The sequence below is a fragment of the Choloepus didactylus genome, chromosome 14, assembly GCF_015220235.1.
Source record: "Choloepus didactylus isolate mChoDid1 chromosome 14, mChoDid1.pri, whole genome shotgun sequence".
NCBI classification, from domain to species: domain Eukaryota; kingdom Metazoa; phylum Chordata; class Mammalia; order Pilosa; family Megalonychidae; genus Choloepus; species Choloepus didactylus.
In genome coordinates, this window is record NC_051320.1 from 50273193 (window position 1) to 50296430 (window position 23238).

The window sequence follows — 23238 nt, forward strand, 5'->3', positions numbered from 1 at the left end:
ATCTGAGATTTGAAAGATGGTGAGTTATTAGTTAAAGGAAGGGAAAGAAACTGTATTCATGGAAGAAGGAGTGAAGATAGAGGTAGGCAGTGGTCAGATGTAATCAAAGGGAATAAAAACAGGCAAAGAAAAAGCATGGTATATTTAGTTGTGTTGGTGAATAAAGTGTGAGGCTGGGGGAAATGAGACTGGAGAAGTAGAGGGAGGTTAGGTCATGGAAGCCATTGTGTGTCATGCTGTGAAGCTTGGCCTTATCCTATAGGCAATAGGAAGACATTGAAGTTTTTATGCAGGGAAGTGAGAAAGTCAGACTTACATTTTCTGTTAGATTACTCTTACAGTTCTGGGAAGGCTAGGCTTGAGGGTGACAGACTAGAGCCAGGAAGCAGGCTGTTACCCAGATACCGGCCAATGGTGAATGGAAGTGGCAAAAGCTTCAATTTATTGAGTGCTCACTGTGTGTCAGGTGCTATCTAGAAGCATTTCACATGTTATTCAATGCTTACAAAGAATATGTTAGCTAATTTTTATTGTCTCTATTCTAAAAGCAAAGAAACTAAGGCTTAAATTAATTAAATAACTTGCCTGAGATCATAAAGCTTGTTTAAATGTGGAAACTGTGAATCGCATCCAGGTTTTTCTGACTCCAAAGCCTGGTTGATTAATACTGTGGTATACTGGAGTGAAAAAATTAGAAAAGAAGATTAGTAAGGCTTGGTGTTTGATTAAATATGGGGGGAATGAGGAAGAGGGAAAATACATAGATGTCTCCTAGGTTTCAGGTTTGCATGACTTTGTGAATCATGGAATCACCAACTTACATGGGATGATAGGAAAAACAGGTTTTGACAGGAAGAAGATGAATTATTTTTAATAATAGTCACAAAATATTTTGTGAGCCTTATTCCCAAAGGAATTTATGCATTCTTTTTTTTAACCTATTATTGATATATATTAGCTATTTTTTCTGTGTTAATTCATTGTCTTTTGGGGGGTTGTAAGCTTTTTAGGTAGCAGATCAGTATATTTGTAAGCTCTTCATTGTCAAATACTGACTCCTTATTTGAAATATTACTATGAGCATTACCTTTTTTATGTTCTGCTTTAAGTTCATACAGCAAATATACATGTATTGTTTTATTTCCAGCTTCATATGTTTGAAACTCTTTAGGCTTCATTCATCTCGTACCATAAACTAGGTTCCAAGCTGAGCTTTTTGTTTCTCTGACTGAAATTATTATGACTATAAGAATATGTGAATTGTATTATTTGTGATTGGTCATAGAGTCATTGTGTACTACCTCTGAAGTGCATTCTGAAATATACATATCCATAATCCTTTTTGCTTTAATATTTTAGGCTCTTATTTTGAGCATGGCTGTGCCCACTATAATAGGTTTTAGCTTATGGAAGGAGGTAAGAAAGCAATTTTTTACATTATTAAAATGTACATTATCTACAAGGTAGTAATGAATTTATATGTGTAGGAAGGAAACTTATATTTAGACACTCTTCTAACAAAATATGTATAGTATAATATTCTTACTAATGCTTGTTGAAATTCTCTAGCCTATTGCTGTTGTTAATTCAATTTATAATTGGCAAAGGAAATTGCTGGAGATAGGTAACTCCAAATATTCAATATCTATAAAATGATATGAATTCTCTGGCTTGTATAATGTGACATGAAGCTGTCAGTAAACCTGTAAATTAGTTGATTGAAACTTAAAAAAAAACTTTTCAAGTGTGTGTGTGTGAGAAATATACAACTGATGGTTCGTTGCTTAGTAATGTTAAAAATATTTATTGAGCCTAGGCAGTTGTTCTAGTTTGCTAATGCCGCAGGAATGCAAAACACCAGAGATGGATTGGCTTTTATAAAAGGGAGTTTATTTGGTTACACAGTTACAGTCTTAAGGCCATAAAGTATCCAAGGTAACACATCAGTAATTGGGTACCTTCACTGGAGGATGGCCAATGGCGTCCGGAAAACCTCTGTTAGCTGGGAAGGCATGTGGCTGACATCTGCTCCAAAGTTCTGGTTTCAAAATGGCTTTCTCCCAGGACGTTCCTCTCTAGGCTGCAGTTCCTCAAAAATGTCACTCTTAGTTGCACTTGGGGTATTTGTCTTCTCTTACCTTCTCCGGAGCAAGAGTCTGCTTTCAACGGCCATCTTCAAACTGCCTCTCATCTGCAGCTCCTGTGCTTTCTTCAAAGTGTCCCTCTTGGCTGTAGCTCCTCTTCAAAATGTCACTCACAGCTGCACTGAGTTCCTTCTCTTTGAGTCAGCTCATTTATATGGCTCCACTGATCAAGGCCCACCCTGAATGGGTGGGGCCATGTCTCCATGGGAATATCTCATCAGAGTCATCACCCACAGCTGGGTGGGGCACAGTCCAAGCAAATCTAATCAGCACCAAAACGTCTGTCCCACAAGACTACATCAAAGATAATGGCGTTTGGGGGACACAATACATTCAAACTGGCACAGCAGTGAATTATAACCATACAATAGATTATTTGGATTGAGGAGACTGAGCAGGTCACTGAAAGAAAGCAGAGATCCATGATATTTTTTTTCCATGAGAATAAAGTAATACTGTTTAAGTTAGTCTTTTGAAATACTCTGAACAGTTTTAAACTTTCTAATTACTTATACACACGTTTTGGGGGGTTTGTTTTGTATTTTAGTTTTTTCCAAGATTAATGTCAGAATTACTGGAACTACAAGAATTCTATGACCCAGATACAGTGGAACTTATGACCTGGATAAGGTAAGAATTGAACAGCCCAAGACTGTTAAACTGTTAATTAATCATCATATGCTATCTAATGGATTCAGGGAAAATAATAAGTTAATGCTTTCTCTTAAAACTCAGGAATTATACCCTATTTTTAAGGGATATTTAATTTTTGATTATAATTTATAATCCTAATTTTCTTATTAAACTCTGTGGGCTTGAAAATATAGTGCTGATAAATTCAGGATTTGGGACTTCCATTTTTGGCAATGCAGCAGTCTAGTAACCTTGAAACTCTCCTGTCATCAACTCCTAAGAAATGTGGAATAAAAAAGAACAAATAGTCTTTTATTTAGATAATTGAAAGGATGCTGCCTTTGCCCTAGCTTGGAGATGGATGAGGGGTGGATTGTTAGTCCTGGTAACCAAGAGATTTGGGTTTTAATTCTCATCCAGGACAGGGGATATGGCTTTGGGTCTATGGAAGTAGGGAGTTACATTTGAAACCCCCCCCCCTTCCCCTAACATACATCAACCTAACTCAGGCACCCTCAAAGGGCTATACTATCAATGAAAGGATGGGCTAGCAAAGTATCTACCAAGTAGTACAGAAAAATAAGAAAGTGTATCTCTCTTGGTTAAAAAAAATAAGTCTGCCCTCTGAATTTGTAACAATGGACCTGAATTCACATGGATTGGGGGTTTGAAATTATGCTTATTTAATCCAGGAAACCTCAGATCAAGAAATAAGCAAGAAAATTGGTCCTTGGCTGGTTTGGGGTATTTGATAACGCCCTCAAACCAGGTTACTTAGGATTCCATAAATAAAGCTTCATGACAGGGAGCTCTAAAATTATAAGACAAATGAGGAAACAATCCAACATAGCAAGAATCAACTGTTGTTTATGACAGTAACAATTTTTTATAATAAAAGTTGTTTGTTAGTTGTTGCTGTGCAACAGACCACTGCAAAATTTCATGGCTTACGAACAATAAACATTTATTTCTCACAATTTTGAAGGTTAAGGGAGTGGGGAAGATTCTTATTCTTTGGGTATAGGCAAGCTAAGCTAAAGCTGGGTAGTCCGATATGGCCTCTCTCACATGTCTGAGGTGTCAGCTGAGGGTATGGAATTTTCTTGGCCGCGTGTTAGCCAGGGCTTGTTCACAAGTTAGTGGTTGTATTGAGTTCTCAAGAACAGCAAGAGAGGGAAAGTCATAATGTCAAGCATGTTTTAAGTTTTTACTTGCATTAAGTTTGCTATTGTCCGATGGCCAAGCAAGTCACATGACCAAGCTCAGCTTTCCCTCCAGAATATGGAATACAAGGGAAGGAATTATTGCAGCCATTTTTTGCAATCATCCCACTCCATGGAATAAATATATGAAATAACTAAATTAAAATAATTAAAGACATAAAAGAAAAAACTAAACATGAAAAAGAATGAAACACTATCAAAAAAGATTAGGAAAATGTGGAAAAGAAAGACAAAAAAATGTTCTGGAAATGAGGAATAGGTTTATAGAATAGAGATATATAGAAGTGAGGATAGGTCTGACTGTACAAATTTTGTGGGGTGTAAAGATAACCCTTTTTATGATTAAAAATTATTTCCTTTATATCACCCTAACTAATGCCAATTAATACTTTTGTGGATTTGGACATAGCCTACAAGATTTCTTTACATTTCAGCATTACATTTACCATTGTGGAGCACTGATTACACAATCTTGTGTTGTCATTAGCAAAAGAGGAAGTTACGTCTCTATATGTGTTTACCACAATAATGCTTTAAAGACATGGCAAAGGCCTAAACTATTGTACATTTGGGTATTCATATTTTATGTATGTAATTATTCTTTTGCTTGTCTTTTTCCCCACTTTACTGGGTATTTCTTGAGGACAGTGACCATGTGCTGGTGCTGTTATTTCTTTATTTACAGAGCCTGGCACTATACTGAGCACATAGTAGGTAGACTGAATGCTGAGTACAGTAAGTGAATTAAATAAGTGAAATCATTAGAGCAGCCTTTTGGGACTTGCTTGAAGGTTTCCTGCCCTCTTAGTGGCATCTGTCTGGGACTTTGGATCATGGTTCTGAGTAGTAAAATCCTACCAGAGTTATCTGGAGACAAATATGGGTAAAGATTGGGAAGGAGCAGAGGGTAAATGGATTTGAAGGAGGGGCTTATGGTAGTTAAAATATTTACAAAACATGAATTTGAGAATTCACAGTGTCACTACTGACCTGACTACTCTATCTAAAATAATATCTTCCTGACATTCTATTCCCTCATTTTTTAATGGCATTATTATCACCAAACTATATCTGTGTTTATTGTTTATTGTCTCTTCCTACTCCCTCTTGAGAGCAGACTTTGTCCCTTTTCCCCCCCTATAGCTCCAGCACTCAAAGCAGTGCCTGGCACATAGTAGGTGTTCAAATTTTTTTAATGTAGCCATAAGTAAAATGAATGAAAATTGATGTTGCAACTTACAATGTGTTCTGGTTTGCTAATGCTGCTTGAATGCAAAATGCCAGAAACGGATTGGCTTTTATAAAGGGGGGCTTATTTGGTTACACAGTTACAGTCTTAAGGCCATAAAGTGTCTATGGTAACACATCAACAATTGGGTACCTTTACTGAAGGATGGCCAATGGCGTCCAGAAAATCTGTGTTATCTAGGAAGGCATGTGGCTGGTGTCAGCTTGCTCCCAGGTTGAGTCTCAAAGTGGCGTTCTCCAAAATGCCTGTATCAGCTTCCAACAGCTGTCTTCAAAATGTCTGTCTCAGCTACAGCTAGCTGTGAGCTCTTCCTATCTGAACTTTTATAGAGCTCCAGGGAATTAATCAAGCCCCATGCTGAATGGGCATGGCCACACCTCCATGGAAATTATCCAATCAGAGTTATCACCTACAGTTGGGTGGGTCACATCTTCATGGAAGTACTGAACCAACAGGTTCCAACCTAATCCACACTAATACATCTGCCCCCATAAGATTGCATTAAAGAATATGACTTTTTCTGGGGGACATAAGTTATACAAACCAACACACAATGTTTGGTTGTAAGTTGCCTGGTATTTCAGAGTTGATATAAATCATTGATCTAAATAGTATAATCGCCTTTTCAGTGTGTATATCTTTATGGTTCTTTGCAGAAGTCAAGCTCCAGTTGCAGCTGTGTTTGCTGGGAGTCCACAGTTAATGGGTGTGATTAAATTATGCACTGGATGGATGGTGACAAGTTTGCCTCTTTACAATGATGATGACCTTCTCAAGAGAAATGAAAATGTAAGGCATTTTATGTTCTACATTTGTATGTTTTTTATAGCACTCTGTATTTTAGTATAGTGCTGGAGTGATGCGTATGTTCCCATGTGTTGCAGAGATAGCTAGGAAAAACCAACTGATTTTAGAAGATAAAGATTGATTAGCTTCAGTTTTTAAAGTGCTGTATATACATTTATCTAAAAGGAAAGCCAAATTAAAATATTAAGTTCTTTGTTTTATGAATGGTGTTGATACATTTCTAGGAGAAATAACGTTTAATTGTCCACAAAGTATGAAGGGAACTGATGTGTAAATATTTCACAAAGGGAAACATTCTTTTGAAAATATCATTGTTCTTAATCAAATTATTTAAGGAAGTTATCAGTGACATGACACACTGTCTTTCAAAACTGAAATTCTATTATTGCTTATAAAACACTGTTTCTTTTTAAATATGGAATGTTATTAACTCAGTATAACATTATGATGGTATCTAATTAATTGTTATTCAGAGAATATATTATTTTGAATGTTTGGTATGGATTTAAGTAGTAATTTAATATCTCAAGGTAATAACCAACAGAACCTGAGTTTCAACTATTCTAGTTTTCAGTTGGAGAGAATTTCATATATTTTTAAAATTATAGTCCAAGCTAAGGATGAAGTATAGCAATATAGAAGTTTGGAATGCAGACTGAATTAGGATGCCTGGATTCAAATTCTAGCCCTGCCATGTACTACTGACTCTGTGACCTTGAGTAAGTTACTGAATCTGGAAATAGTTCTCACCTCCTAGTCATGAGAATTAAATGAGATAATGCTCTGTGTCGGAAACAGTAAAATTTAAATTTCAGCTAGTATGTTGTTATGTGCTATTAAATTGTAATTGTATGTATACACAATATATAATACACATACAGAGTATAAAGGGGAATTCAAAAGCAGGAGCAATCGATTCTGCTAAAAATACCCAAGAAATCTTTATAAAGGGCATTCCCTGGAGCTGGGCTTTAAAGGATGAGTAGAAACTTGTTTGATTCCAGGCTAAACAAGTAACATGAGCCAGGAAATTTGTGTGACCCTGAGATTAGAAAATAAAATGAGGTCAAATTCTAGAGGACCTGGAATGCCATTTAGGCTTCACCTTTTAGGCAGTCAAGAGTCATCAGAGACCTTTAATAAATCTGCTGGTGGAATCATTAGATCTGTTTGAGAGAGTTAATTACGATGGCAGCAGAGAGAAAGATTGGAGTTGGGGCAAGATCATGAGGAGATATATCTGAGTGATCTACCTGAGAGACAATAACCAACTCTAATTAGTACTTTCTGCACTTTGAAAAATACAATCACTTAGTCAGAATATATATAACCTATTCCTGGCCTTTATATTTTGTGGACTGAAAACAGCCAAGTCTATGACATGGTATTTCTTTCCTTTGTTTTCTTTTGATTGGTCTATTTTCTAATATGGAATATCAGAATTACTTTGTAGTTAGGATACAGTTCTAATTAGGTTCTAATTAAATGTGAACATTTTAGAGTTTAAGTTTTATGTAACTTGGCTGAGAATGAGAACAATGTTTTTTTCAAGACTTTGTCTTTCTCTGTGGTGCCTAGTACATAACAGGTACTGAATAAATTTGTTGTTAAATTAAAATCCAAATCAGACTTCGTAAATGGGACCATATCATGTAAATAAGACACTGTAATTCATAGTATGAGACTTATCTTTGTTTATCTTTGATAACTAACTTTGAAAGTTATCACCTTTTTGTGTATATGTTGTATTTCACATAAGGAAATAACTGAAACTGTGGAACTGTAATCCATAACATTCTTTGAAATTTGCTCTCTAACTACTGGTTAAATTGTACTTGGAAAGTTATCACTTCTATGTAAATATGTTATATTCCACAATAAAAAAAAAAAGGAATGGAGTACTAATACATGGTACAACATGGGTGAACTTTGAAATCACTATGCTAAATGAAGGAAGCCAGTCACAAAGGACTCCATTTTGTATGACTCCATTTATATTAAATGTTGAGCATAGGCAAATTTACAGAGACAGAAAGTGGATTAGTGGTTGCCTAGGGCTGGAAATGTTGTAGGATTTCAGGGGTAATGGTTAAGAGGTGTGAGGTTTCTTTTTTGGGGTAATGGAAAGGATTTAAAATTGATTATGGTGGTGGATGCACAACTCTGAATATACTAAAAGCCATTGAATTATATTGGTTGAATTGTATGGTATATGAATTATATCTTAAAAGCTGTTTTAAAAGATTAAAGATAATATATAAAAGGCATTTTGGGCTTACACATATGCAAAAAATAGTTATATTTGTCATTTTTCTAGGGTAAGATATGATAATCCAGATATGTAGAGTTATGAACAATCCAAAACATATTATTATAAAACTACAGTTTGAAAATATGCAGGTGTTTTTTTCTCTTAGCAAATTATTGTTTTTGTTCATATTTCAGTTTTATTTATTGAACAAGTCTTTTCTAATTGGAAAGAATGAAAGAGTACAAAAGTACTTGCAAAAATATTTGTGGAAAATGAATAATAATGGGCTTCTTGGGGATAAACTATGTGAATTTCATTTCCTTGATGAAAGTTTTAGTTTATTGAAATTTTAGTACTGGAAAAGCGTAACCAAAAGTCATCCATCCCATTTCTTCTCGTTTGAAGATTAAAAAATTGAGGTCTGGTAAAACTTGTCATTTTTCCAGTGCTTTATAGAATTATTAGAACTAATTTTTAGTGTTTGTAGTTCATTGTTCCAAATTTGATTACCACATTCTTTAAATAATGCATTTTTAAAGATTTTACATCTAAAGTCAGACCTTACTTTGGTGCAGGCATCTCCTACTGTGTCTTGTATGGAGCACCATACAAGAGTAGTTAATGTTCTGTGGGGCAGATTTTAAGAAATCCATCTCTTTAGATGTTCCTCCCATTAGATTATCAGTGGTTGCTAAATCTACGTTAATTACCATTTATTCTACATATAACAATGAAATGTTTAAAATATTTTAACCATGAAAATACCCTTAATCCTATTTATATTTATGGTCTTTGATTTTTTTATGTATTAATTTCATCCCAAGTAGACTATTAGTGTTTCCTCAGAAAATAAATAGTAAGTACTTAATTTTCTATGTTCTGTAGAACCTAGAAAGGACAGTCTTGAGAAACTTAAATGTACATCATTTAAATAAACTTGGAAAATTTATTTCTGAACAGGTGATCTTCACCTTTGAACTCTTGTAATACACAAGTTTTTGTCAGTATACAAAGATCAAAGATCTTAGTAAATTCTTAAAAAGAACTAAATTTACCTATTATGCTAGTGTCCTCAAACAATTTTTAAAATTTCCAATGTTCCCTTCTAGTCTATATCTATATGCATTACATATTTTATATGCTTGTGGTCCTAATTGTACTACACAATTTAGAATTTAATTACATACCACATTATATTTAGTCTTCACCCAACTATGAAACTTGAGTATCAGCTTCCTGAGGGCAGCAATCAATTCTTAGTGAGTATTTTTATTTTCCACAGATAGCATCCAATACTAAGAACATAGTAGACTCGATGTGTAGTTTTGATTAACAGAAGTTTTAAATGTCTTTTAAAATCACTGTTTTTTATTATATCCTTTCAGATCTATCAAATCTATTCAAAGAGATCTGCTGAAGATATTTATAAAATACTGACATCCTACAAAGCTAATTACCTAATTATAGAGGATGCTATCTGCAATGAGGTGGGAACCATGAGAGGCTGTAGGGTTAAAGATTTATTAGACATTGCAAATGGCCATGTAAGTAACAATTTTGATAAACTTTTTTTTTAAGAAAATGACTTTATTTCAACTTTATTTTTAGAACTGAAGAATATAATTAAAATTCTGTAATAATAAGAGGAGCTTATTAAAGTAGTTTAAAGTATTTTTTCAATGTACAAAAGAAAAGTTGGGCATTTTTACAAAAGAGAATTCATTTTACCCATACCTGGATTCCTTATTCATTGCCTGTCTTTGTGCTTGTTTCACATTTATAACAAAAGATGACATAATTTGATTTACATGATGATTTTATTTTTACTCATTATAATTAAGATAAGCTGCTGCATTTTACTATATTCTTATGTTGAGAAATTGTCAATAGTTTGATACACATTTGGAAAAATTGCTTACTAAATTGACATAGTACCTGTTCTGTGAGTCCCTATTACCTACAATAAAAGCCACTCTAGTTGTTTGGATTTAGCTGAATCTTAATTTCCTTATTTATTTCAGCTATTTTACCAGGCTTCATTACTTCTCAGCCTGCAGCATATATACTGTGTATCTGGCAACTACAAGGACTGACAGGGAGATTTGTGTATCTGATAATTAGTGTTTTCTGGTATGGATGCTTTGCCTCCTGAGAAAGTTGGGGGTAGGGAACCTTGGGAAATTTTTAGTAGGTCATTCTAGGATGGAGTACATACGCTACTCAGGTTGCAGCCAAGATGTTTTTTTCTCCCTTCCCAAATAATCATAGCTCTTATCTTATCACCCCTGGACCAGTTTGGAGGTGAGAAATGAGTTTTTGTGATTTCTACTTTTCTCTTTCTTTGTGACCCCTTAGTCTTGTAATATAAATTGATTCTGTTTTATGCTGCATGTATTTTTTTTATTATCACATTTTTAAAATTGTGATTGTTCATATACCATACAATTATCCAAAGATCCAAAGTGTACAATCAGTTGCCCCTGGTAACATCATGCAGATGTGTATCCATCACCACATTTAATTTTTTTTTTCAATTTTTAGCATATTTTCATTACTTCAGAAAAGAAATAAAGACAAAAAAAAAAAAAAAAAAGGATTCTCCAATATGCCCATACCCCTAACCACCCTCCCTCTGTTGTTGACTCATAGTATTGGTATAGTACATTTGTTACTGTTTGTGAAAGAACTTTGAAATACTACTAACTGTAGTATGTAGTTTGCAATAGGTATATATATTTTTTTCCTATATGCCCCTCTATTATTATCTTCTACTTGTAGTGTCATACATTTGTTCTGGTTCATGAAAGAGATTTCTAATGTTTGTACAGTTAATCACAGACATTGCCCACCACAAGGTTAGCTGTTTTACACGTTTCCATCTTTTAACTTCCAACTTCCTTCTGGTGACATACGTGACTCTGAGCTTCCCCTTTCCACCACATTCACAGACCATTCAGCACTGTTAGTTATTCTCACCACGTGCTACCGTCACCTCTGTTCATTTCCAAACATTTAAGTTCAACCTAGTTTGAACACTGTGCTCATAATAAGCAACCGCTCCCCATTCTTTAGCCTCTTTTATATCCTGGTATCTTATGTTTCTTGTCTATGAGTTTACATATTATAATTAGTTCTATCAGTGAGACCCTGCAGTATTTGTCCTTATGTGTCTGGCTTATTTCACTCAGTATATTGCCCTCAGGGTTTCTTCATCAACCCATTTTTTTTTAAGATGGTTTTGTTCACACTCCATACATTCCATCCTAGGTAAACAATCGGTGGTTCCCTGTATAGTCATATATTTATGTATTCACCACCCTCACCACTATCTGTATAAGGACATCTTCATTTCTTCCACAAAGCAGGAGGAAGAGTCAGAGAAGGCAGAGAGGAAAAAGAAAAAGAAAAAAGAAAGAGAAAAAAAAAAACATGACAGCTAGGAAGCAACAAAAGGAAAGATAACCTTAAACTAAAGTAGAATAAAGAGTCAGACAACATTACCAATGCCAAGAGTCCCATACCCCTCCCTTATGCCCCCCTCTTATATGCATTTAGTCTTGGTATATTGCCTTTGTTACATTAAAGGAAGCATAATACAATGTTTCTGTTAATTATAGTCTCTAGTTTACATTGATTGTATTTTTCCTCCAATACCACTGTATTTTTAACACCTTGCAAGGTTGACATTCGTTTGTTCTCCCTCAGAAAAAACATTATTTGTACATTTTATCACAATTGTTGAACACTCTAGGTTTCACTGAGTTATACAGTCCCAGTCTTTATCTTTCCTCTTTTCTTCTGGTGTTCCACATGCTCCTAACCTTCCTCTTTCAACCATATTCATAGTTATCTTTGTTAAGTGTACTTACATTGTTGTGCTATTATCACCCAAAATTGTGTTCCAAACCTCTCACTCCTGTCTTTTCCTATCCGTCTATAGTGCTCCCTTTAGTATTTCCTGTAGAGCAGATATCTTGTTCACAAACTCTGTCATTGTCTGTTTGTCAGAGAATATTTTAAACTCTCCCTTATATTTGAAGGACAGTTTTGCTGGGTATAGGATTCTTGGTTGGCAGTTTTTCTCTTTCAGTATCTTAAATATATCACACCACTTCCTTCTTGCCTTCATGGTTTCTACTGAGAAATCCACACATAGTCTTATTAAGTTTCCTTTGTATGTGATGGATCGTTTTTTCTCTTGCTGCTTTCAGTATTCTCTCTTTGTCTTTGATGTTTGATAATCTGATTATTAAGTGTGTTGGTGTCAGCCTATTCAGATCTATTCTGTTTGGGGTAATGCTGCTCTTCCTGGATCTGTAATTTATATCTTTCATTTAAGATGGGAAATTTTCATTGATTATTTCCTCTATCATTGCTTCTGCCCCTTTTCTCTTCTCTTCTCCTTCTGGGACACCCATGACACATGCATATTGCATTTTGTTTTGTCCTTAAGTTCCCGGAGACATTGCTCATATTTTTCCATTCTTTTCTCTATTTGTTCTTTTGTGTAGGCTTTCAGGTGTCTTGTTCTCCAGTTCCTGAGTGTTTTCTTCTGCCTCTTAAGATCTGCTGTTGTATGTTTCCATTATGTCTCTTGTGTTGTGCCTTTCATTTCCATAGATTCTGTCCGTTGTTTTTTCAAACTTTCAATTTCTGCCTTATGTACGCCCAGTGTTTTCTTTATAGCCTTTATCTCTTTTGCCATATCTTCCCTAAACTTTTTGAATTGATTTAGCTTTAGTTGTTTAAATTCCTGTATCTCCGTTAAAGTGTAAGTTTGTTTCTTTGACTGGGCCATAACCTTCGTGTAGGTTGTAGTTTTCTGTTATCTGGGCATCTGGTTTCCTTGGTTACCCCAGTCAGATTTTCCCAGACCATAACAGGCTCAGGTCTCAGAAGGAAGAAATATTCAGTATGCGGTTTCTCTGAGGGTGTGTCTTAGAGGATTGACACACCCTGTGCTTTTCTGCCCAGCAAGTGGCACCTGTCAGCCTGTCACTCCAGACTGGTGTAAAGAGGTGTGGCCCATGGCTTTTTTCCCCCAGGCTCTGGAGTCTGTTTCAGAATGGAAGGCGGGTAGTAGAGCTTGGCACCGCCTTCTTCCTCTTGGGGAAGATATGCCCCCTAGAGAGAGGTCATTTGCATATAAATCGATTCTTTGTTTCTCTGACTCTGCTGTTTCCACCCTTGTCTGGGGCAGAGTGCTACCAGCTTAAAATGGCTGAGGCTTTCTTTACTGCAAAGCACTGCAAACTGAAAGCAGCTGAGACTTTCCCCACTGAGCCGCCCAGGTTGTGAGAGAGAGAAAGGGAAAGAAATCTCCCTTTCAGGGTCAGTATGTTGCCTGCAGATTCACCCATTGGGCAGAGATAGCACCCGATCCTTTGGGCTCCCCATCCTGAGACAGATACGTCCCCTGGCTCTCCAAGGTCAGTTGTCACCAAAAGCCTCTGTTTGTTGGGGATTCATAGTTTGTATTGAGCAGTTAACATTAAAACCCCAGTTGGAGCTGGGCTGAGGTATATTCACTTGTTCAGAGAGTGCTCCTCTCTATCACAGTGAGGTTTTATAGTTCAGGCTGCTCTGAGGGAGGGGCTCTCAGATTGGAGCCACAGTTTTTGCTTACATATTTTATGCTGCAATCTCCCAAGCCAGATTGCTACACAGCGTGTGGACAGTCATGGTCTTCTCGCAGCAGTTATTCCAGATCTTTTTACTAGTTGTTCCTGGTTGTTTATAGTTGCTCTGGGGGGACAAACTAACTTCTATTCCTCTCTGTGCCGCTGTTTTCTCTGTCTGGAGCCTGGGAGGTGGCAGGGGGAAGGGACTCATCGGCACAAGTGTCTCGTCTGCAGACGGGTTGTCTCTCACACAGCAGCGGCAGCGGTGTCTCCCCGGTGTGCTCAGCACCGGCACCCAAGGCAGGGTGATTGCTGCATGTTGTACATGATAGCTGTGATCTTTGGTTTCTTGGTGACAAAATGGAATTTTGTTAAACATCAGATACTCAGTAATTACTGCTGTATTAGTACCTAGGATCTGGAGCCTTTTTACTCAGTGCTTGGCACAGGTCCACCTACCTTTCTGCTCCATTTTAAAAATCAGGTTACTTCTTTTGTCTCGTCATGCTAGGAACAGAGTTAAGCTGATCCACACTTCTACTCTTACAGCTGGTTCTCTGGCATCATTCCTAGGCAATAGAATAATATTCAGTGTTTTATTGTAAAAAGCCCTTCAAGCTATCTTCATTAACACCATTAGGTGAGAGTGTAAAGGTTTGCACTGGATAAGTCACAAAAACTTACTTGCTTACTAGATGACTGTGAGTCAATTTTATACAAGGAGAAGAGTTCGAATATACATTAAGAATATAACATGACATATAGACTCGGGCAAGATGGCGGCATAGAGAGGAGTGGAAGCTAAGTAGTCCCCCTGGAACAACTACAAAAAACCAGAAACAACTAGTAAATAATCCAGAATAACTGCGGGGGGACAAACGAGACCATCCATTCATCATACACCAACCTGAATTGGGAGGAATGCCCGAGAAACACAGCATAAAATCTGTAAGTAAAACCTGCGGAACCAGGTCGGGAGACCCCCTCCCCCATAGCCCAAGCTGCGGAGCTGCGTGGTGCCACAGAGAAGCTCTCTCCCAGCAAACAAATACAGCTCAGCTGAGCTCCAACTGGGGTTTTAAGTAGTGAGTGTGAACTGCTCACTACAGGTACGCAGCCCCAAAAAACAGACAGAGGCTTTGGGTGACGACTGACCTGGGAGAGCCGGAGGGTTGCCTTGGGCTGGGTCTGAAGGGGACTATCTGTTTCTTTTTTGGCTCAGTGGAGAAAGCCCCAGTCATTTTCAGTTTCCAGGGCTGTGACTCTGGGAAGGGTGGAGACACCACAAGCAGAGAGCGAGACCATTGAAATGCTAATGACCTCCACCCGAGGGGTTTGTCTTCTCTAGGAGGAAAGGGGTGGGGCCCTTTCCATTCAGAACCAGACCCCAGAGCCTGGGGGAACTCGGCCATACCTCCTCACACCAGTCAAGAATTATAGGCTAACAGGCGTCACCTGCTGGGCAGAAAAGCACAGTGACCCGAGGCATCAAAGGGTGGAGCAATTTTCTAAGACACACCCGCAGGGAAACCAGATACTGAATATTTCTTCCCTCTGGGACCTGAGCCTGTTCTGGTCTGAGAAAACCTGATTTGGATAACCAAGGAAGCCATGCCTAGACAACAGAAAATTACAGCCTACACTAAGGAAAACAAAGTTATGGCCCAGTCAAAGGAACAAACATACACTTCAACTGAGATACAGGAATTTAAACAACTAATGCTAAATCAATTCAAAAAGTTTAGAGAAGATATTGCAAAAGAGATAGAGGCTGTAAAGGAAGAACTGGACATGTATATGGCAGAAATCAAAAGTTCGAAAAACCTACTAGTAGAATCTATGGAAATGAAAGGCACAACACAAGAGATGAAAGACACAATGGAAACATACAACAACAGATCTCAAGAGGCAGAAGAAAACACCCAGGAACTGGAGAACAAAACACCTGAAAGTCTACATGCAAAGGAGCAGATGGAGAAAAGAATGAAAAAATATGAGCAACGTCTCTGGGAACTCAAGGATGAAACAAAGTACAATAATGTATGTATCATTGGTGTCCCAGAAGGAGAAGAGAAGGGAAAGGGGGCAGAAGCAATAATAGAGGAAATAATCAATGAAAATTTCCCATCTCTTATGAAAGACATAAAATTACAGATCCAAGAAGCACAGCGTACTCCAAACAGAAGAGATATGAATAGGCCTACGCCAAGACACTTAATAATCAGATTATCAAATGTCAAAGACAAAGAGAATCCTGAAAGCAGCAAGAGAAAAGCGATCCATTACATACAAAGGAAGCTTAATAAGACTATGTGCGGATCTCTCAGCAGAAACCATGGAGGCAAGAAGGAAGTGGTGTGATATATTTCAGATACTGAAAGAGAAAAACCACCAACCAAGAATCTTGTATCCAGCAAAGCTGTCCTTCAAATATGAGGGAGAGCTCAAAATATTTTCTGACAAACAGACAATGAGAGACTTTGTGAACAAGACACCTGCCCTACAGGAAATACTAAAGGGAGCACTACAGGGTGATAGAAGACAGGAGTGTGTGGTTTGGAACACAATTTTGGGAGATGGTAGCACAACAATGTAAGTACACTGAACAAAGGTAACTATGAATACGGTTGAGAGAGGAAGGTGGGGAGCATGTGAGACACCACAAGAAAGGAGGAAAGATGAAGACTGGGACTGTGTAACTTGGTGAAATCTCGAGTATTCAACAATTGTGATAAAATGTACAAATATGTTCTTTTACGAGGGAGAACAAGCAAATGGCAACCTTGCAAGGTGTTAAAAGTGGGGAGGCATTGGGGGAGGGATGCAATCAGCATAAACTAGAGACTATAACTAATAGAATCATTGTATTGTGCTTCCTTTAGTGTAACAAAGGTGATATACCAAGGTGAATGCAGATAAGAGGGGGGGATAGGGGAGGCATGTTAGACACTTGACATTGGTGGTATTGTCTGATTCTTTATTCTACTTTGATTTAAGGTTATTTTTCCTTTTGCTGCTTCCTAGCTGTCATTTTTTTGTTTCCTCTTTCTTTTGTCTCTCTACCTTCTATGACTCTCCCTCCTGCCTTGTGGAAGAAATGTAGATGCTCTTGCTTAGTATGAGCAGAATGTTCAATTAGGATGAACTTAAATGTTTGGAAATGAACAGGGGTGTTGGTAGCAAGATGTGAGAATAACTAACAGCGCCGAATGGTGTGTGAATGAGGTGGAAAGGGGAAGCTCAGAGTCATATATGTCACCAGAAGGAAAGTTGGAGGTCAAAAGATGGAAATGTATAAAACTGAATCCTATGGTGGGCAATGTCCATGATCAACTGTACAAATACTAGAAAGCACTTCATGAACCAGAACAAATGTATGACAATACAATTAGAAGTTAATAATAGAGAGGCATATAGGGAAGAACTATATACCTATTACAAACTATATACTACAGTTAGTAGTATTTCAACATTTTTTCGTAAACAGTAACAAACGTACTATATCAATACTAGGAGTCAACAATTGAGGGGGGTTGGTTAGGGATAGGGGAGGTTTAGAGTTTCCTTTTCTTTTTTTCTTTTTTCATGTTTCACTTTATTTCTTGTCTGGAGTAATGAAAAGTTTCTAAAAATTGAACAAAAATTAAGTGTGGTGATGGATGCACAGCTGTATGAGGGTACCCAGGGGCAAGTGATTGTACACTTTGGATCTTTGGATAATTGTATGGTATCTGAATAATCTCAATAAAAATGAAAAAAAAAATGAATCATAAAAAAAAAAAAAAAAGAATATAACATGACCCAAAGGGAGGAAGAGAAATGAAACAAAATAAGATTTCAGTGGCTAAGAGATTTCAAATGAAGTCGAGAGGTCACTCTGGAGGGTATTCTTATGTGCTGTATAGATATCCCTTTTTTAGTTTTTAGTGTGTTGGAATGGCTAGAGGGAAATACCTGAAGCTGTCGAACTGTATCCCAGGGGCCTTGATTCTTAAAGACTATTGTATAACTATGTAGCTTTCACGGTGTGACTGTGTGATTGAGAAAACCTTGTGGCTCATACTCCCTTTATCTACTGTATGGACAGAATAGAAAAATGGAGACAAAAATTAAATGAAAAATAGGGTGGGATGTTGGGGCATGGAATGTTTTAGGTGTTCTTTTTTACTTTAATTTTTTTTTTTAAGAGTAAGAAAATTGTTAACAAATTGATTCTGGTGATGAATGCACTATATGATGGTACTGTGAACAATTGTACACTGTGGATGATTGTAGGATATGTGAATATATCTTGATAAAACTATATTAAAACAAAAACAAAGAATATAATGTGTCCATTTCTGAGCCTTGGTAGGCTCATGGTAAGGTTCTTTGGAGGAATGAAAATGGACTAGGGAGACATTACCTTCTAAATATTAGGATTAAATCTCTAAATTGCTAACACTTTATATTGGTTTCTCAATCTTAATGGGAAGCCTAACAGTTTAATGGACATGCTGCCTCACTTATGAAGAGGCTTCTATTTGCTAAACCATGTAAAATGTTTCATAGTCCATGTTTAGTAATAATATATTTTTCATATAAATATAATCACTTACACTTTGTTTACATTTCTCCTTTAAGCTCAATAAGTTTTCTAATATTATGTTTTATATCTTTTGGTAGGTGGTTTGTGAAGAAGGCAACAAGTTAACCTACTCAAAATATGGGAGATTTTGTCATGAGGTCAAAATTAACTATTCTCCATATGTGAATTATTTCACTAGAGTATACTGGAATAGATCCTACTTTGTATATAAAATCAACACTGTGATATCCTTCCAATCTTGAAAAATAACAGAACCATCATTTCAAAGACTTATACTGCATGAAGTAAAATGCATTTTTCTTCTACCTACGTTGTATCTTTTGCAGATCAAAATATGGACATTTGAAATGTTGCTGCTTCTTTTCCCCCCTTGCTGTTAACTGGATCCAAAATTCTGTGGGAAATAGATCAAGCATTACTGTCCTTTGGTAAAATGTCAAATCTGCTACACTATGGTATTGCAGCCAAATGTTTTCCTTACCCGTGGTCTCTAAGGATTTTACCTTCTAAAATATTGTAAAACTTTCCTCATAAATCTTCATTCTATCAAAATATTGATCTTGAGTTTAAATATATTCAAGGTCATAGTGTATCTCTCAAATATAACATTTAATAAATGCTTAATGTGATATAACTATATGATAGAAGGAAAGAATTATTCTTACAAACCCATTTCTAAAAGTGTTTCATGGTTATAATAAACCTGAAATATTACAGTTTAAAACTAATTCAAATGTTAGTTGAGGATATATGGCGTTTAAGTTAAAGCAAAAGTTATATAAAGGAAAATGATTTTTTAAGGATATGCATAAAGATATATACAGTATTCAGAACACACATTTTCCATGATGATACTGTTCTCATTTTCTGGCTTATATAAGTGAGCACTTTCTTAGTAATACATAATGCATAATATTTCATTTTATTATTTTATGGCTTTAAGTGCTTAATTTTTTCATTTCTGCCTGTAAATTTGATACCAATGTAATCATGATAAAACTACAATATGTTACGTACATACATTTTAAATAGACATTCAAAAGAATTGTTCAGGTTTTTAAAAAACTATATGGATATGGATCCTACTGAAATATTAAGCGCAAATTTAAATCTTTATCAGAATAAGAATTTCTACACTAAAATGAGCAACAGTTTATGTAGATTGTGCAGATGCTATTAAACATACCTCTGCATACAGATATATTTATTACAAAACACAAGTGCTGTTACTTAGGAAACTGATGTAGTCTTCAACATTAAGAACAAAATAACAATTATAATAAAATCCGTAACACCATTTCACAGTCTAAATGCTATATTCCTTTAAGTTAAATACTTTCATATTTTTAATCATCTATTAATAGAAATTCTAAAATTATTAACTTGGCTTTATGAAGAGATTCAGGGTAGATATAACCTGTAGATATATCATTTTAGTAAGATGGGATGCACATTTAGTTTTATACACGTGCTCAATGACCAGTTTTTCAAAATTTTCACTTGTTAGGGTGTTGCAAAAATTGCATTTTTCAGTACTCTAACCACGTTAGAAAGGAACATCTTTCCACTATCTTTGTTTTCTGTAATATATATATATTTAAAAGTACAAAAGCACATGCATTCTTAGACTAGCTCTAGAATGCTTGGTCCTTTGAAGTTTAAGAATTGTTTGATGGTGGTATTATGTATTGGGTGCATAAGTTTCATTGGTCCTTATTTCATACTTTTACGTAAATTTTTAACTATATTAAGATAGCTGCAGGCAGTGCACTTCAGGTTTACTTTGTATATCTTAGTAATGATTCACATTTAGCTTGAAGCCATATGACAGTATTATCATAGGCACCCAACCAAGTACGCAATGAATAGTCATGATAGTATTTGTGATTAGGGCACAAATTTAAAGGTCAGTTTGCATATTTTGAAAGAGAAATAGAAACACTACTTTCTGAATAGTATGAAATATGTAATTGAATGTTTAGCAAGTTAGATTATGATCACAAGTGCTGAATTCAGTTTTGGTTGTGTGTTTTGTTTTTTGACATATTAGTAAGCTGCTTTTCCTTGAATCAACTTATTTTTTAAATAAAATCAATTTGGAAAAATTTTTAATTGAATTTTTAAATGAATTTTTCATTCAGCAGCAGTTGAAAGGAAAATGTAAACTATTATGGAAATAATGATATTGGATATTAGAGAGAGACTTATTTTCTTCTATTTTAACTGAAGTTAAAACAATAGTACTAGAAAACTTGGAGTGGGGTGCATTTAATTCATTTCCTTACTTATTTGTAGAGCAAATTTGTAGGGGTAGAAGGAATTACTTGAAGAAATACAAAATATACTTTGTTTTTGGTGTTGCAAACACATTGTAATAAGTGCCTTAACTTCTTTATTTCTAAGTTTTTTACTTCTTATTTTTCAAAAGATATTATCCATTTCTTTCCTTTTCATAAGAAAATTTTAGTAATTTTTTCCTCATCAAGAAGCACAAAGAAAGAGTTCTCATTATAGTATTTTCACTTCTAGTTTTAATTCAATAATAAGTAAGTTTTGTTAAGGGTAGAGATGACATTTCTAGACTGTAAAATTAATGTATTCAGCTTCCCAAATGCTAGAAAAACAAACCAATAAATAAAACTAACTTCACAAGGTATGTGACATTGATTCTGTGTTGGTTAATAATTTTTCCAACTTTAGCATCTGTATCTCTGTGCTTTTTGTTAGACTGGTAGGGTTTTAACTACCTAAGGAGTTTGACTTGTACTCCAGCACTAACTTTCTTCTTCATTACTTTCTGTGTATATAGGCAGCATACTTTTTCAGAACATTAATCCAAATCATCAATAGCCTCAGTGTTGTGGCACTCTCCTCTGTACAGTTCAGATTGATTAAAAGGAAAAGCAGAAATGGAAGTCAAGGTATATTACAAGTCAGTGCTGGAAAATACGCTTTAAAAATAGATTATTAATTTCTTGAAGGGCACGGAGAATAGCTATGTTATTATCCCAAGCATCTTAAACAGTGCCTGGAATAGGAGTAGGCATTAAATATTTGTTGACTTGAAGTGAAAAAGTGTTATATTTAAATTTAAAGACTTGACTGAATACCCCAAAGGAAATGGAAAATAAAATACTATTAGATTGTTTTATTTGTTTTTGAGAAATCAGTTTTGGGGTACTCCTTTCATTTTTGAACTGTTAAAACATTCCGATGTCTTTTGTGGATAAAAATTGCGCTTCACTTTATAAAATTGATGGGGTTTCTTAAAGTTGTCAGTTAATTTTTTGATAAACTTATTTAAATGCATGAATGTTTAAAGGTCATAGGTTATGAATTATTGTGTATTTTTAAGAACCTTTTGTAAAGCAAATAAGTACCTTCTAATTTACATCTCATGTTCTCTTCATATGTCCAATTTTTTAATATATAGTTTCATTGTTGCTATTTGCATAGTTCTAGATCCCGATGTGTATTAGAATTACAGCTCTGAAAAAAATGCTAGTAAAATTGGGCAATTTCTTATTGAAATAATACCTCATTATTAAGTTTTTGAGTGTGTAACACTTTAAATAAAATCAGGGGAGTGCAGCTGTGAGTGACGTTTTGAAGAAGAGCAAGCTTGCTAGAGAGGAATGTCCTGGGAGAAAGCCATTTTGAAACCAGAACTTTGGAGCAGACACCAGTCACGTGCCTTCCCAGCTAACAGAGGTTTTCCGGACGCCATTTGCCATCCTCCAGTGAAGGTACTTGATTACTGATGTGTTACCTTGGACACTTTATGGCCTTAAGACTGTAACTGTATAGCCAAATAAACCCCCTTTTCATAAAAGCCAGTCCATCTCTGGTGTTTTGCATTCCGCAGCATTAGCAAACTAGGACAGTTGTAGATAACTTGAGACTGTATCCCTAAGAACATTCGTTTCTTTGGCCAAAATACTATTATCTCACCTAAGACATTTAATAAGGCAGCAAAATAGCTAATATTCAATTTTCCATATTCAAATTTCCTCAACTGTTCCAATAATATTCTTTGCAACTGCCACTCCCCCCTGAATCCAGGAGCCAACCAGGGATCACATAATGTATTTAATTGTCATTTCTCTCTGTTCCCCTTTAATCTGGAATAGTACTCTTACCTTGTGCTAGGTGATTGAAAATTTTTGAAGAGTCCAGCTTAATTTAATTTATTTCTTTACTCATTTAAGAATATACCACAACATGACTCCCAGGGGTGTGAATCCCTCTGGCAAAGCAGAAATGATTCCTGGAGATGAGCCTGGACCCAGCACTGTGGGATTGAGAGGATCTTCTTGACCAAAAGGGGGAAGAGAGATGAAACAAAATAAGGTTCCAGTGGCTGAGAGATTTCAAATGGAGTTGAGAGATCACTCTGGAGGGTATTCTTATGTGCTATATAGATATCACTTCTTAGTTTTTAATGTGTTGGAATGGCTAGAGAGAAATGCCTGAAGCTATCAAACTGCAACCCAGTGACCTTGATTCTTGAAGATGATTGTTTGACTATGTAGATTGTGTAGTGTGACTGCGTGACTGAGAAAACCTTGTGGCTCACACTCCCTTTATCTAGTGTATGGACAGATGAGTGGAAAAATGGGGATAAAAATTAGATGAAGACTAGGGTGAGATGGAGGGGATGGAAAGATTTAGGTGTTCTTTTTTGCTTTTATTTTTATTTTGGAGTTAGGACAAGTTTCAAAA

The 23238-nt window shown here is 35.8% G+C and overlaps 1 protein-coding gene across 1 annotated transcript in view; it reads left to right on the plus strand.

Annotated features, from left to right (window-relative positions):
• DPY19L4 (dpy-19 like 4) overlaps positions 1 to 21165 on the plus strand; it is a 112998-nt gene extending 91833 nt beyond the window's left edge. Inside the window, 5 exon segments of the mRNA XM_037803183.1 lie at positions 1360 to 1416; positions 2692 to 2774; positions 5906 to 6038; positions 9693 to 9851; positions 18594 to 21165. Of these exon segments, the coding sequence (XP_037659111.1) occupies positions 1360 to 1416; positions 2692 to 2774; positions 5906 to 6038; positions 9693 to 9851; positions 18594 to 18758 (597 nt within the window). The 3' untranslated portion in view covers positions 18759 to 21165.
• The last annotated feature ends 2073 nt before the right edge of the window (positions 21166 to 23238 follow it).